Here is a 16908-nt window from a genome sequence, read left to right as displayed (position 1 = left end):
GTTCCTCGTGCATGTTGTCTCTCTCCTCCTTTATAGTCCTCTTCTGCCAATCCCAACTCTGCTACCCACACGCCGAGTACGCTGCTCTCCTCCAATCAGGAGCAGGTCCTGCTGTTTATTGGTTGAACTGGAGGCAGCTGTGCAGAAGCTGTTTCTCCCTTCTCAGCGCAATATTGTGGGAGAGCAGATGCATAGAATAAGTCTTAATTCCAGTAACTTAGTCTAGTCCGAGTTGCTCCCCACAGTATATATAAAAAAACTGAAAGTAGATCAATGTAATTTTTTTTTTTACTTTTATTTAATGAATATAAATTTCCAAAGTACGACTTATGGATTACAATAGCTTCCCCCCCATACCGTCCCTCCCACCCACAACCCTCCCCTTTCCCACTCCCTCTCCCCTTCCATTCACATCAAGATTCATTTTCGATTATCTTAATATACAGAAGATCAGCTTAGTATACATTAAGTAAGGATTTCAACAGTTTGCTCCCACACAGAAACATAAAGTGAAAAATAATAGATGATTTTTTTTTAAATGATGATGAAATCAGATCAGACCTATTGTCATGTTTAATCCCAGTGAGAGTCAAGTTGGGAATTGATAATTTCTTTTTTTTTTTTTTTACAGAAGATCAGTTTAGTATGCATGGATGGTAGAGTGGGAAGTATCCCTATGCCCCTAAACCTGTATTATGTAATACAGGAAATATATTCAACTTAAGAAATAGTTTTTAAAAATTTCCACCTCCTCTTCAAGGAAAACTCAGAATCAGTGCTGGCTTCTCTCTTCAGGGGAAACGCTCTTGAACAAAGTATACTCGCATGCTTGACTTCCTCTAGAGCAATCTTTGCACTGATGGGAACAACCAGCAAACAGTAAAAGGCTGAGATCATAAGTGGGTATTTAAGAGGTTTTGACAAATGCATGAGTTCACACTTACAGACTAAAGTTCTTCCAGAATGGCCCTCAGACATTTACACTGCTCAGACTTTCTTCCCTGAAGCCTAGAAAGCTGATCATAGTCTCAATAACCTTCTAGTCAATGAGCAGGTGTCCTGGCCAGAATAACTCAACCTGCAAACGTAACGGAGAAGTGGACCCCTCAGGTATCTCAGGTTTGCATTGCAACAGTGTCCCTTTACTACATACATTCTATACATACTCAGCCCAGCCCTCCAGGTCACACCACCTGGAGAGGATACCTCAGGGTCTGTGCACACAGGAGAATGTCAAGGTTAGCTCCTCTTTTCTCTCTAGTCTTTACTTTCTCTTTGAGTCAGCTTGAATGATTACTGGAGAAAAAGGTCATTTTATTCTAAGCAACCTAAGACTCTGATTTGAATAGGTGGGCAGAAAGAAAAGGAGACTTAATTTATGCCAGCCCTACCTACAGAAGAATAAAGTGCTTGATTTTATGAGATCCAAAGGATCTAAACAGAGCACAAATGGTTTATGCTTGGCACGAGCTCCTAATTCATAGGCCAAAGTCTTAAATTTCTGCTCATTTGTTAGCAGCAGATTTTAGATCCTTTCATCTCACTTATATCATTTTTCCAGCCCCACAAAGTTCCATATACGGTTTCACTTATTTATATCCCTATAGAGGTGGCATATCTTTAATTGAAACCATTTGTTGATAGGTAAATCTGAGGGATAACGAAGTGAATCAATTACCTTGGGCTCGAGTTTTAAAGGGTAATATAGGCTACACTGAAAATCCAAGAACACACATTTGACACACTGTTAACATCTATGTATATTTTTAATTTCCTGGTTGGCAAATGGTTATATCCTTAATAGATGATACAATTATATGAAAATGACTCATTCATAAATCTTCTTTTCTATATCTTTTGCTGGACCTTTATAATTATATTATCAGCCCCCAATTTTTCTGATTCAGTGATTAAATTGATCCTTCTAAGAAACTTTAATACTGTTTGAATCTACCTCAATTCTTTTTTTATTTTGAAGCCTGCTTAATATAACATTCAAGTCAAAATTGTGAACATTTTCTAACTGTTTTCAAGGTAGAATTCAAGTAGCCAGCAAACCACTTTTTAAGTATGAGGAGTCTTCAAAAAGTTTATGGAAAATTAATAATACGGAAAAACTACACACACATTTCAAATTTCAATATGAGCACATCAAACACAAAACCTTATATAGCATTCGAGTTTATGAACAAAGGATTCTTTTCACTAATGAAAGCCACTCGTGTGAAAGTATGGAACATAAAGAGTAATGTCCCATAAATTTTAAGTCTATAGAAAGACTTTATATAGTGTAGATTGTTAAAAGCATAAACAGGCAATCAGTCAGCCCAGGCCACGTTGCTGTCAACATACATGACTTAATTTAGAGTATAACGACCATATTTTGCTAATTTTTTTCATCAAATAGGATTTAGAAATTAAATATTTTTAGGGTCAATCAAAATGCTCTTTGCAAGGATTTTTAGAATATAAAAATAAGACTGTAAGTCCACTGATCTAACAAACTCTCAGAATAAGCAAGGATTTAAGTTATAATATTTCACTTTAGGTTAGTGTGCTCATGTACTATGTACTGAAATATGCTGTGATATAAAGTGGATTAAAGTTGAGACATTCCTGATTATACTTAGTAAGAAGAGATTAGATTCTTAGATTCTCTTTAAACTTAGGGAATCATACCATTCCTTCTGGATAATATTCGGCTTTAACACTAAGGTATTCATTCCTCTTTCTAGTATCTCTTCATTAAACAACAGTGGCCTAAGCCATTAGGGGTGCTGATGTTGGTACTGATGTCTTCTTCTCACCATTTTTGAGTCTGAAATGATAAAATGTATGTGTAAACTCATTCTATACATAAATGCACCATTCCAACTGAAGAAATAATAATTTCTGTCCTTATTCATGATGCAACCAGCCTTGACAAACCTGCTCAGGAGGGAATGTTCGCTAATAACACATAAAGGCTCCAGACTTATTCCTTCCTTAGAGCATTTGTTTGAAGGTCAGCTTCTCACCTGGTTTTTTCCTTCCCAGAAGTTAGAATTCTGAACTTCACAGCGAGGAAAACAACATGATTATTTCTTAATGAGCACTCACTGGGTATTGAAGCAAGAGCAAGAACTACAACAGAAACCAGACAGGAAACATGTCAATCCCTTGCTTGTATTTTAGTCCACACAAAGATCTCTCCGTCTCTCCCTCTCCTTCCTCCCAACCCCAGCTTGTCTACTCCCCTATGTTTGTTTCCCATTTGGTACTGTAAAACTTTTTTTCCATTTCTGGAATTTATAAACAATACGGAGGAACTCTCTTTCTGGGGTTGCATCAGAGTCTTTCTATAGAACTCTCAAGGGATTGAGTGTGAAATGCCTGCTGGTGAGCGCTGGCTACCCGTGTTTCCAGGGCAATCCATTCAATACAATTCATTGTTAGCTTGAGGACCCTCTTGCTCATACCCAAAGCCTCCAGCACGCCACTCCAAGCATCAGTTCTCAGTACAGTGTCCTAATCTCTATTATTTAGATATTAACTAAGTCATTTCTTCCCCCCAAAATAATGTATTTCGCTTTTGCTCATTCAATGTTTTATTTTGTTCATCATATTCCTCACTTATGATTACAATTTATTATTGTACTTTTACAGTCTGATGTGCCACAGTGAAAAGCATATATATACTGGGGCCAGTGCTGTGGTGTAGTAGGCTAACCCTCTGCTTGTGGTGTGGGCATCCCACATGGGCACTGGTTGATGTCCTGGCTGCTCCTCTTCCTATCCGTCTCTCTGCTCATGGCCTGGGAAAGCAGAAGAAGATGGCTCAAGTCTTCGGGCCCCTGTATGCATGGAAAAAGCTTCTGGCTCCTGGCTTCTGACTGGCCCAGCTCCAGCCATTGTAGCCATTTGGGGAATGAACCAGCAGATGGAAGACTTTCTGTCTGTAACTCACTCTCTCAAATAAATTTTAAAAAATCTTAAAAAATAGGAAAAAAAGTATTCTATCCTAGAAAATTAAAAACTTTCTAAGAATATAAGCCTGCACTAAAGAAGACAGCAACATGGGCTTGCTCCCAGCTTCAACCGTCTGTCTGACTTCAGGGACATAATTACAGGCAGAAGCTGTGACTTAGGTCCAGTTACATGCTGGGCTCCAGCTGGGTTCTCTTGTTTCTTCTACAATGAGGAGCCAGAATTAGAACATCAATTGTTAGCTCAGAGAAACACAGGCCATATTTAGTTTCTGCTTGTTAAACAGTCATCTGGACACCCAGGGAGATGAACTCCCATGCCATTCACTTGTTTCCCTGGGCTTTACCTCAGCTTCTTTTTGGTTAAAAACGGAGTACAATGTTTTGAGAAATAAATAGTCTTCTCAGTTACTTATCTTTGCACGCTTACGGTATACCTATGGCCAGAACCTGCTTCTGTTCCATAGAAATAAATATTCCTCACTGGCTGTAAGGGATCTAATAGGGAGAAGCAGAGTGCAATGGGAGACAAAATGAAAATGTCTTGAAACAATAGAGTAATTAGCTTCTCCATTGAAAGCTCTAAGTTTCATTAAATAGCAGCGATAGTCAGCAGTAAATCTTCACCCCTGGGAGAAGGGGAAAATGTCAAATATCATTCTGGAAAGGCCTTTGTAAAAACACAGACACAGTCAATTTTGTTTTATTCCAAAGATTTATTTCACAGCAGTCACAATTAATTCAAACCTGTCTCCCAGATGCAATAAGTGTGAAGAACTGGAACTGCCATCTGATTTTGCAACATCTCGCTGTCTCTAAATATTGAAGGATATTCGCCAAAATTTGTATGCAGGAAGTTTTTGCCCCAGAAAACACACAACAGTCTATCTCCCCCTCCTTTCTCTCTTTCTCCCCTCCCCTCCCCGTGGAGGGGGTGTTTCCTTTGGGGGAATCTATTTTTGTATATGCTTCTCTCCTTTTTATCATATAAATGTAACAAAATGGAGCAGTGAACTTATTTTAGCTGTTCGAAAGTAAAGTCAGTGCCAAATGCCATGTGAAATTATTTCACTCATCACTAGAGCAGTGACATATTTGAAATAGTAGATAGCAGTTTTGTGAAGCTACACTAAGGACTTCCAGGATTAATTCAATTATAATTAACTCGTACGGAGTCAAGTCACAACAGGCATGCTGCCATTAAAATAGCAAACAATCATTTCTCTTGCTGTTTGGCTTCTTCTTGTAAACTGACAAAGATCATTACAGAACACGGAATTGGGAAACCTAGTGCGTATACAATTTTACAGATATTTGTAGCGCCTCAAATTCCATTCAAAGTGAGTTTGACAAACACAATTTAAACACAACCCACAGTAAAACACAATTGAAACAGAACCCAGCATTCCTTCTTTAGTAAGGCATATACCTCCAACTCTAAGGAGCAAATATAAGAATCATGGAATGATGTGATTGACATACTATTATAATAGATTTCAATGTTAATTAATGATAGCTAACCTGAACAGATTCCCTTCTCTTATCTACCACTCACCCAATCACAGCAAAATCAAAATTTGTGAACTCTTAATTAGCACCTTGCATTGCACTAAGAGTTCCTGGCAGATAGGCATACAGAATTGCTTTCAAGTGAATATGAACTACACTGGTTTCTGAGCTCCAGAATTCACAGCCTGACAAGCTGCATTTGGTCTTTCAAAGCCACTAGAATGTTAGTCCACTTATTTTTTTTAAATTTTTTATTTAGTAAATATAAATTTTCAAAGTACAGTTAATGGATTACAATGCCCCCCCCCATAATTTCCCTCCCACTCATACCCCTCCCATCTCCCGCTCCCTTTCCCATTCCATTCATATCAAGATTCGTTGGTTTTACTAAGATGCACCACATGGAAGGTGGATAAAGGGTGCTTCCTCCTTCCCTCTGCTTTCTGGCTTGCCTCCGCACGTGCTCCTCCATCAGACAGCAGACGAATGCAGACAGACACCAGTCTTGGCGCATGATGCTCCAAAACCACAAACCAATACACATTCTTCCTTCCTAAGAAGTTGCTCTCAGACATTTCAATTAAAGTGAGGAAAACCTAACACTAACACGCCACCAGATGCACTTGGGAATTTTTTAACTCCTCTCATTTTTAAACTCTCATTTTAAAAGTGAGGTTAACCATTCTTCATAGTCATTATAGGGATTAGAAATAACATTGGTAGATTACTTCAGACATGCTACCTACTAAGAACAGGGTCCTCATCTTTAGTGGCACATCAGAATGATCCGGAAGGCTAATGTCCAGCTGTATCCCAGACTAATCGTATTCCCATCTCTGGGATGGAACCCAAGCTACAGTATACAGTTAGGGCTACTTAGTAAATAGATAGTCAACCACTGGGCTATTACATCCTGATCATGTCATATGCCTTTGTAACAACTGAAGTGCATAAGTCATGCCGTAACTGACAAGTCATTTTCATGAGCTAATTTGATTAATACTACCAAAGTTTCAAAGCATCATTTTTATTGCAAATTCCTACATTTTTAAAAAAGTAACCCTGTTCTGAACTAAGATAACTAACAATGTTGCAAACAAGTCTATTGCTCTACCTGTATTTCAGTGTATTGTTCATGCTACCTCTTATGATTGTCACTGAATCTGCAAATCTCTTGTTGGATGTATCCTATGTATCTGAAACCTCCAGCAGAACTCTTCAGACCAGAGCCAGCTAAATCTTTGACTAAATCTCGGAGGCTATTGCTCAGGATTTTCTATTGCTCCCTAGCGGATGACTTGATCTATGTACATGGACAATTTGCAGGCTACACATAACCCAGTTTTATGTGTAAGATCTCCTCTTTGCTTATGACCACCATGAAGCTTGGTCTATAGAGATTTTTAAAAAATTGTAGAATCTTGCAAAGAGAAGAGTAGTTGGGTAGGATTTCAGAAAGACCTTCCTACCGAATGTAGGAGAAAGGGCTCTGCTTATGAGGGGAGAGCTGGCACTGTGGCTCCTTGTAAACAAGGAGGTTGGTAAAGAAGTGTTGTAAGTTATCCTTCCATCTCCTCAAAAGCTACAGTGCGCTGTTCCTGCATCCACCATGTGTGGCTGCAGGATTTAAATGGCTCTTATGGTCCTGTACTTTTTTTTTTTTTTTTTTTGAGAGGCAGAGTGGACAGTGAGAGAGAGAGAGAAAGGTCTTCCTTTTCCATTGGTTCACTCCAATGGCCGCCGGGGCCAGCGCACCACACTGATCCGAAGCCAGGAGCCAGGTGCTTCTCCTGGTCTCCCATATGGGTACAGGGCCCAAACACTTGGGCCATCCTCCACTGCATTCCCGGGCCACAGCAGAGAGCTGGCCTGGAAGAGGGGCAACGGGACAGAATCCGGCACCCTGAACGGGACTAGAACCCGGTGTGCCGGTGCCGCAAGGCGGAGGATTAGCCTAGTGAGCTGCGGCGCCGGCTGTCCTATACGTTTTTACAGCTCCATTCTGAAAATGACTTTGCAACATAACCTTTCTTAAATTAAAAGTCTTTTGCTGGACTGATAAAAAAGTACATATGAGACTCTTTATAGGCAATAATGTAGCTACATCACTAGCCAGTTGTCAGTGTGTATGGTCCAAGCTTTATGTCTCCAGCTGCATTTTGCCAACAGAGATGATGACTTGGGTTGACCCTCCTAATTCCCACTCCTACTCTTAGCTGTCCTTGTCTCCTAGGTGTAGATACAGCAACTGCATGAAACAAGTCAGAAGATGCACTTGAAATAAAATTTTACTGCTGACTTAGCTTCCTTTACATCTTAACCTACAGTGACATGTTGAGCATTAAGAATGCTAATAGCATATATTTTAATTATGCTTTCATAAACCCGAGTGAAATATAATTAAATACACAGTGAGTTACAATGTGGAGAACCCAGTATGTTATAGGATATGTTATAAAATATGTAGTTGGCTTTGTCCTAGAAACCAAGATCTCTTTCTCATAACCAAGAAAATTAATTTGTATGCTGAATAGATTTATTAGCAGTTACTATTATCCTAGGTAAAAAGTTAGGGCAACAGATATTTTGTAGGATGTAACTCTACTGCTCCAGAAGTGTTTCACCAATAATTCACTTAAGGAAAAGCAATCTGTTTTTTTCTACTTCAATACTTTTTTCTCATTCCGTCTGTATATGGAACAGACCACATACACTCACATATGAGTGTGGGTCCTGAGATTTTCTGCTGACTCACTATAGTAGGACTATTGTTGTAGACTTAGGAAAACCAAATACTAATCCAGTGCACAAGATTTTGTTCCATGATTTGTCACTTCAAAAACACAAATTTCCTCTTCGTAGGAACACCAGTGTTTCTTGTTATTACAGCAGAATTCTCCCTGATTACAAGGAAAACTTATTCTGTATCCAGTGCCAACTGTAATTAGTTATGCTGAATCTATACAAAGGCATTTTAATAATACAAGCAAAAAGATCACCTTTGATTGCTTTTTTCATCTTACTTTTTTAAACCCAGAGAAGGATTAATAGTCATTCAGCAATAAACACACATATACACACACACATAAATCATATTTCTTGATGTTAACTATAATCTTGACATTAAATATAAACAAAAAAAGCTAAAATGTAAACAGGGTTTACATTTTCCCAAAACAAGGTGATAATAATTTAATATAAAAAATTCTGATGAACTGTTTTCAAAATTGGGAATAAAAGAGGATGGAGTTACTCATACCTTCAAAGTAGCTTAAATCATGAGGTTCCCTCACCAAGGAGAGATAAGGGGATCATGATTTCTTTTTTTTTAATAGAAAGATTTTATTTAATAAATATAAATTTCAAAAATGCAATTTTTGGGTTATAGAGTTTCTTCCCCACATAACCACCCTCCCACCCCCAAACCATCCATCTCCTACTCCCTCTCCCATCCCATTCTGAATTAAGATTCATTTTTGATTAGCTTTAAATACAGAAGATCAACTTAGTATATACTAAGTAAAGATTTCAACAGTTGGCACCCACACAGAAACACAAAGTAGAAAGTACTGTTTGAGTAGTAGTTTTACCATTAATTCGCATAGTACAATACATTAAGGTCAGAGATCCTACATGGGGAGCAGGTGCACAGTGACTCCTGTTGTTGATTTAACAATTGACACTCTTGTTTATGATGTCAGTAATCACCCAAGGCTCTTGTCATGAGCTGCCAAGGCTATGGAAGCCTGTTGAGTTCACCAACTGTGATCTTGTTTAGACAAGGTCATAGTCAAAGTGGAAGTCTTCTCCTCCCTTCAGAGAAAGGAACCTCCTTCTTTGATGGCAATGGGATCCATTATTTCTAAATTCTACAGGGGCAGATGTGTTATAGCAATGAAGCCACCACTTGGGATGCCTGCATCCTATATCAGAGGGCCAGTTCAAGTCCCAGCTACTCCACTTCCTATCCAGCTTCCTGTTAATGAATCCTGGGAGGCAACAGATGATGGTTCAAGTGTATGGGCCCAGCCACCCATGTGGGGATCTAGATAGAATTCAGGGCTCCTGGTTTTGGCCTGGTTCAGCCCTGGGTGTGCTGAGCATACGGAGAGAGATCTAGCAGGTGGAAGATATTTTATTCCCCTCTCCCTTTCCCTCTGGCTCTGAATTTCAAGTAGAGAAAAAGAAATGGACATTAAACAAATTCCACCTACATTTTAGCTGTTCCTGTGTGTTAATCCAACAGATAGGCTACTTTTAAAAAAACATAGATATGACAATTTATACTTAATGATTCCAGGTTAGTATCTAGCAAAATATTGCTTACCAGAAGTCTCTAGGAATACTTGAGTTGAAACTTATTTTGTAATGCCTAAAAACCTGTGATTCATGCTCCTCCTGAAAATCTCCCATTGCCTCTGGGATGCCTACCACAAGGAACATGGAGTGGTTAACTAACTCAGAGTCGACCTTCAGTAAATTTCTGTGAGTCAGTGAGAACAGTGGTGTGCTAACCAATTACTCTGTGGCTGGAACAGGCTACAACATGGGTATTACAACCTCACCGTAGTGCATCCTACATTACGAGTATCTGGCCTTCTTGTCAGAGCTAACACCAGTTAGGAGAAGGCTAAGCTCCCAGTGGTGACTGTCATCCCCAGTAACTCCATGGGACACCTTCATCTCCCAGAGACTTACTTTGTAGAAAACCATCAGTTTGTTCTCAGTCAAGGTCACATGCTTTTCAGAAAAAAAATGATCAAAAATGAATGAACTGCCTCCTTAGCATTTTCAATGCTAGAGACACAGACATAATTTACTTGGCAGTGATAGCAAGCTTTGGTCCCAGGACAGAAGCACCTTCAAGGAGACTGAATTCAGGCTCTGCACAATTAAGCAGTGCTACCCACCCAGTGAGGATGCTTTATTGTATCTCATGTTTTCATAGCAACCTTATTGTTTGGTAAATTTAAATGAAAGGTTTAGTGGGAACACCAGTGAGTGACCTGGCTAATGAGATGTTAAATCAGAGAAATAAAAAAGGAAGTAAGAAAGAAAGGACAGCTGATTTAAACACAAATCACAATTCCAATAAGACATAGTGGGTACACAGTGGTTTAGACTAATCCAAAATGATGCTTTGGCTTAGGAGAAAAATTGTAAGATACACACCATAAATGTATCCTAGGGCTTTGGGATTTAATGTTTCAATAGCTTTGCTATAGCTTCAAACTCAAAAGGCACAATATTAAGTTTTTAACTTACTGTTCCAGTGGAATTTGAACAAACACTATGCTGAATACATCGAGTAGCATAGCTAGCATTGCCAAGATGAACCCAAATTTGAAAACCATGGTGCCACATTAGCATAGCCTAGCATTGTATATTATGATAAAAGTCCCTCAGAGTTACCAAAAACAGTGCTTTATATTATTCACATAGTTTACAAGTTAAAGGCTACATGTAGGAGAGTCAAATTATTAATATTTTTGAGTGCCCTCTGTGTGTCCTGGTGCATTCTAACATAAAGCAAACCCTGTAATTTTTGATGATGATATCATTTTATTAAGAATTTTCCTCGGCCGGCGCCGCGGCTCACTAGGCTAATCCTCCGCCTTGCGGCGCCAGCACACGGGGTTCTAGTCTCGGTTGGGGCGCCGGATTCTGTCCCGGTTGCCCCTCTTCCAGGCCAGCTCTCTGCTGTGGCCAGGGAGTGCAGTGGAGGATGGCCCAAGTGCTTGGGCCCTGCACCCCATGGGAGACCAGGAGAAGCACCTGGCTCCTGCCTTCAGATCAGCGCAGTGCGCCAGCTGCAGCGGCCATTGGAGGGTGAACCAATGGCAAAGGAAGACTTTCTCTCTGTCTCTCTCTCTCACTATCCACTCTGCCTGTAAAAAAAAAAAGAATTTTCCTTTGCATCTAAGTAGCAAAACCAAGGCATATTTCTGCCTAACACCTCTCTTAGCTGTTCCTTTCTTTGTCTTTTCATTGCTAAACTTTCATATTTGATAAACAAAGTTTAAAATGGTTTATTATCTTCGGTTTTGGCCCCTCCTCCTAAAATCAATTCCATCTTCAGTGTAACTGCCCTAATGATTTTCCTAAAATGAAATTTATGTTACAGTCCACTGCTCAAGACTCCTCCACAGTTCCTAGGAAGGAGGTACAGACCCTTTCCTGGCATAAATAGTCCTCAATAACTTGTCCTCTTTTATATATTGAACATTAGACCTCAGCACTCTAATTTTCCAACGGGCAAGTTAATACCCTTATAAAGCCCAAATATCCCATGCACTCTGCCAATCTGCCCTGCACTACCTGTTGTAGCTCAGCTCTCATCACTCCACTCAGCTCACGCTCTAGGACACAAAGAGCCAAACTTCAGCCTCACATCTTCCTCCAAGTTTCATGGTCTCACGCTTAATAATGATTCTCTTGCCAGGAATTATACATTCCCGAGGCAAACGGTATGACTCCCTGTACTTAGAATTTTTTCTAGTTTCAAAATACATTTCACTTATTCTTGCTATCCCTGTGTAGAACTAATTCATTCTCTGATCCAAGTCCCCTACATACTTGTGTTAGAAATCATACTATATCATGTACAGGTGTGCACACATGTGCAGACAGACATTTTTGATGGCCAGAATGTTTGTCTCACTAGAGCCTCACAGGGACTCCAGCACCTAGGAAACTCTACATTTTTTCCCATTCTCCACAGAATAAATTGTAACTTTCTGGACTATCACTAAGCATCAGGCGTCATAATTTTAACCAATGCATTAAGACAAGGTATTTCCTGTCATTTAAGAATTCCAGAATTCCCCAGTGTTAGCCACTTTACAGAGCATATTCAACTCTTGAGCATTATTTGTCATTATATTGTAGATCAGTGACTTATTCAAGGATTTTGTCTCTATTTCTGTTGGCTCCCATAAAACACACTCTCAGTATTGATGGGGAACACAATGTGTATTTTTTGTTTGAAAGTTCATTACCCTGAATTTCTTTGTACTTCCCATTATTTTTTATTATTATTTAATGCTTTACTCAAGGTTGCCTGGAAAACAGAACATGAGAAAAGGTGGCCGGGTTGAGTATTTCTTAAACAAAACGCTTGGGACCAGGAGGGCGGATGTTTGGCCCAGCAGTGAAGCCACCACTTGGATGCCCACATTCTGTATCAGAGTGCACTGGTGCCACTCTTGATTCCAGCTTCTTGCTAATGTTCCCCATGGGAGGCAGCTGGATGGCTCAAAGACTTGAGTTTCTGCCACTCATGGGAGAACCAGACTGCGTTCTGAGCTCCTGGGTTCTGCCTGGCCCAGCCTTCTGGCTGTTGCAGGCATTTGGGGGAATGAATGAGCAGATGGGAGCACTCTTCATCTCTGTCTCTCTGTCTCTTTCTGTCTCTCTCTCCCTTCCCAATCCCCACCCCCGTCCCTTTCAAATTAATTTTTTTAAATAAATAGTAATTTTAAAAAATGCTTGGCACCAGACTGTTTTGATTTTTGAGTTTTCTGCTTTTTGATTTTGAATTATTTCATCTATGCAATGAGGTATCATAGCCTGTGCAGAGGAAGACTTCCCTCTAAGTCTCACCCACAAGATGAGACTCCAGAGCCAAAGCTGCTGTGCTCCTCACTGGTGAGAGCGGTGGGGGCTAGCATTTCAGTTCTTACCCCAGAGCAGGCTGCAGCAATGGGCAGTGTCCCGAGGGAACGTGAAGGCAGAGACAGCCCTACCCTCCAGGAAGCAAAGGGCTACAGCCCGACAAGGCCGCCAAAGTCTCGTACAATCTACCATGTGTGCCTGTCAGATCGGCCTGTACCCTCTTGGGGTATCTGGATGTCTTGAGAAAAGGATGGCAGCATATCTTCCCTAACACGGGTTTAACCTCTTTAACAATCTTAGCCCCAGTTTGCTGAAGTGTGTTATCAGCTATAATGCTAAGGTAGCCCCAGGGCCAACCCTGGTCTTTATCATCTCCCTCCAGCACCACACAGTCAAGACTCCCCTTTTCCTTGGTCGTTTCTTCTCCTCCGATTCTCTTGCTTGCTAGAGTGACCTAGGTGTTAAATTCAAACTCGGAGGAATCTAGCTTCTTCGTTGTCCAAATACTGACTCAAGTTGTCACGACTCAGGGGAAAACCAAAAGACATCCAGTGACTCACTGGGGTGCAGAACTACTGCTTTCCCCCAACAGGTACTGCGACTGAAGGTCTCCCTGGTAATCAGAGCCATTTTCCCCATTCAGTAAAATAACTATATTCACTGCCTGAAAATCTCTCGGCTTCTTTTCTTTAGTATTTCAATATTTTTCCAGGTTCACAAATCACTAGCCAAGGTATTCATCATTCCCCAGGAATAAACATATGTCTGCCTCTGTGATTGGTTCTTCCTCCAGTTCAGATGTTCAGATACACTGTTAACATATCTAGTCACCAGAGGGATGTTGCATTACCGTTATATTTTACAAAAATCACCCCTAGAGGGGGCTATAACAAGCCACAGATTACTTCTAGCAAGTATCATCATTTCCTTCTAACCTTTCTGTGAACCTGACCAGTGCATTTTGCTTCAGTATGATTAGGCTGTAGGGAAGTTCCCTTGGGACTATTGGTGTGAAACAAGGTGAAGCCGTCACCGCAAAAGAGGAAAGTGACAAAAAGTGCAGGGTATCCACCCACATGCTTAAAATTAGGGTCTGTTAATATAGGATGACAGACAGCTATGGTTACAGGATTATTTGATGTTCAGAGATTCTATTAGAGCACAGTAAATGCACTTATTAGATTCATTTAATGCACTTTTTTTTAGCTAAGTAACACACTGCTAAATAACTCATAAAGATGGACTCTCAGGAGAAACACAAAATATACATTGTATTGATTGTAAAAAATAATACAGCATATCAAAAGTTGTAAGGCACATTTCAAGTGGTTTGGAGTGAGAAATTTATAGCATTAAATAGAAGAATTATAAAGAGGAAATAACCAAAGTTCCCATTTCAAGGCACAAAAAATAAGAACAAAACTAACCCGAAGCAAATAGAAGGAAGGAAGTAACAAAGAGAAAAAAAAAATCAATGAAATTGAAAATACAAAAAAAGAAAACCAATACAGCAAAGAGCTAGTTCTTTGAAAGGAAGATCTATAAAAGTGACAAGCCTTTAGAAAGAGAGAGAACAAAAACACCAACGTCCTGAAGAAAGAAGGGATTTTTTGCGGATCCTGCAGACACTGAGAAGCTATGAAAAACTCTACACATAAATATCTGACAACTTGAAGTGGTCCTTCCTTGAAAAACACAAACTACCAATATTTATGTAGGGAATAAATAACTTGCATAATCTCATAGCTATTAAGTGGTTTTAATTCATAAAAATATCCCTCACCTCGTGTTCCCAAAATCTCCAAGCCCAGCTATTTTTACTGGATAATTCTGTATAACTGTCATAAAATATTTAAAAAGAATATTACACTTAAAAATACATATAAGCTCTCCTAGAATATTAAAGATTATGCTGTATTTTCTTCTATGAAATTAGTATTATGCTGAAATTAAAACCAGACAAAAACAGTACAATAACACATATCATAGGCCAATATGCTTCATGCATTTACATACAAAAGTTCTTAACAAAATATGATCACATATAATTCAGCAGTCCATAAGAAGAATTATATATAATGACCAAGTGATTTTAATTTCAATACTGGGTCAATATTTGATAATCAATGAAACCCTGCAAATTAGCTAAGTAAGAAAAATAACATGACTTGGCATGATTCAGTACCAATTCATGATAAAAAAAATAATCTGAGAAAAAAGGAGGTGGAATTTCACAACTTGAAAAACAGCATCTACAAAAATCCCATGGCTGGGACCAGGGTTACAGCACAGTTTCCCAGACTGGTATCCCATATAGGAATGCTGGTGCTTTTATTTTAATATTTATTTATTAATTTGAAAGAGGGAGAGGGAGAGGGATATGGAAAGGGAGAGGAAGAGGGAGAGAAAGAGCAAACATCCATCCACTGGTTTACTCCCCAAATGGCTGCAAGTATAAGGGCTAGACCAGGCTGAAGCCAAGAGCCAGAAGTTTCTTCTGCATCTCCCATGTGAATGCAGGGGCTCATGTACTTGGGCAATCTTCCACTGCTTTCCCAGGCACATTAGCAGGGAGCTGGTTGGGAAGTGGAACAGCTAGGACCTGAACCGGTGCCCATGTGGGACGCCTGCACTGCAAGTGGAACTATATAACATTTTATGCCACAGCACCCGCCCCAGGAATGCTGGTTTGATTCCTGGCTACATTGCTTCCCATATAGCTTCCTATGAACGCTCTTGGGAGGATAGAAAATGATAGTCCAAGTATTTGGGCTCATGCCACCAATATGGGAGAACAATTCTGGCTTCAGGCTTCAGCCTGGCCGCTATTACAACCATGGGGAGTGAACCAGTGGATGGAAGATACCCCTCTTGCTCTCCATTTCCTGCACCTGCTCACTGTCTCTCACATCACCTTTCAAATATATACATCTTGATATATCTTTATAAATCCTACGGTTATCATCCTCCACAGAGATGTAAGTTTGAAACCTTTCTTACTAAGATCTGTAACAACGCAAAAAGACATGCTCTCACTATTCTTATTCAACACATTGTTTGAAGTTTTGTCTAGTGAAGTAAGGCAAGAAAAAAATGAAAGGCACAGATCAAAAAGGAAGAATTTAAATTGTCTTTTTTTGTAGGTGACACTAAAGTCCATTGAAACTTCCAAAAATTTCCTAGAACTAATCAGTAAGATTAGCAAAGTTACGGACCGGTGCTGTGGCTCAATAGGCTAATCCTCCGCCTTGCGGCACCGGCACACCGGGATTCTAGTCCCAGTCGGGGCCCCGGATTCTGTCCCGGTTGCCCCTCTTCCAGGCCAGCTCTCTGCTGTGGCCAGGGAGTGCAGTGGAGGATGGCCCAAGTGCTTGGGCCCTGCACCCCATGGGAGACCAGGAGAAGTACCTGGCTCCTGCCATCAGATCAGCGCGGTGCGCCGGCTGCGGCAACCATTGGAGGGTGAACCAACGACAAAGGAAGACCTTTCTCTCTGTCTCTCTCACTGTCCACTCTGCCTGTCAAAAAAAAAAAAAAAAAAAGATTAGCAAAGTTACATGATAGAAACTAAAGAGTGAAAGTCCATGTTTCTTTATATTAGCAATAAGCACATGTTTACAAGAATTGAAAATGAAATACCATTTGTAATCTCTAAAGAAAAATATTTTTAAAACATGCAAATGAAACATTTGTACTACTCATATGCTATAAACTAAACACCAGTAAAAAAAAATTAATATCTAAATGAATAGAGAAACATACCAATTTATAGATTGGAAAACTCAATACAGCAATTGTTAATTCTTACCAACTGATATAC

At 39.8% G+C, this 16908-nt stretch overlaps 1 protein-coding gene across 1 annotated transcript in view; it reads right to left on the bottom strand.

Moving 5' to 3' along the window:
- Positions 1-2516: 2516 nt before the first annotated feature.
- LOC149121848 (uncharacterized) overlaps positions 2517-16908 on the bottom strand; it is a 542783-nt gene continuing 528391 nt past the window's right edge. The window contains exons 7-8 of the mRNA XM_089315627.1: positions 3018-3123; positions 2517-2818 (exon numbers count right to left, since the gene is read on the bottom strand). Of these exons, the coding sequence (XP_089171753.1) occupies positions 2761-2818; positions 3018-3123 (164 nt within the window). The 3' untranslated portion in view covers positions 2517-2760. The remainder of the gene's footprint in view (positions 2819-3017; positions 3124-16908) is intronic.

Source organism: Oryctolagus cuniculus, chromosome 16 (genome assembly GCF_051225735.1).
Source record: "Oryctolagus cuniculus isolate XC-2025 breed Fujian yellow rabbit chromosome 16, ASM5122573v1, whole genome shotgun sequence".
In the NCBI taxonomy this organism is placed as follows: Eukaryota; Metazoa; Chordata; class Mammalia; order Lagomorpha; family Leporidae; genus Oryctolagus; species Oryctolagus cuniculus.
Note: the sequence above shows the minus strand (reverse complement) of the source record. Positions and strands in the feature narration are given on the sequence as shown.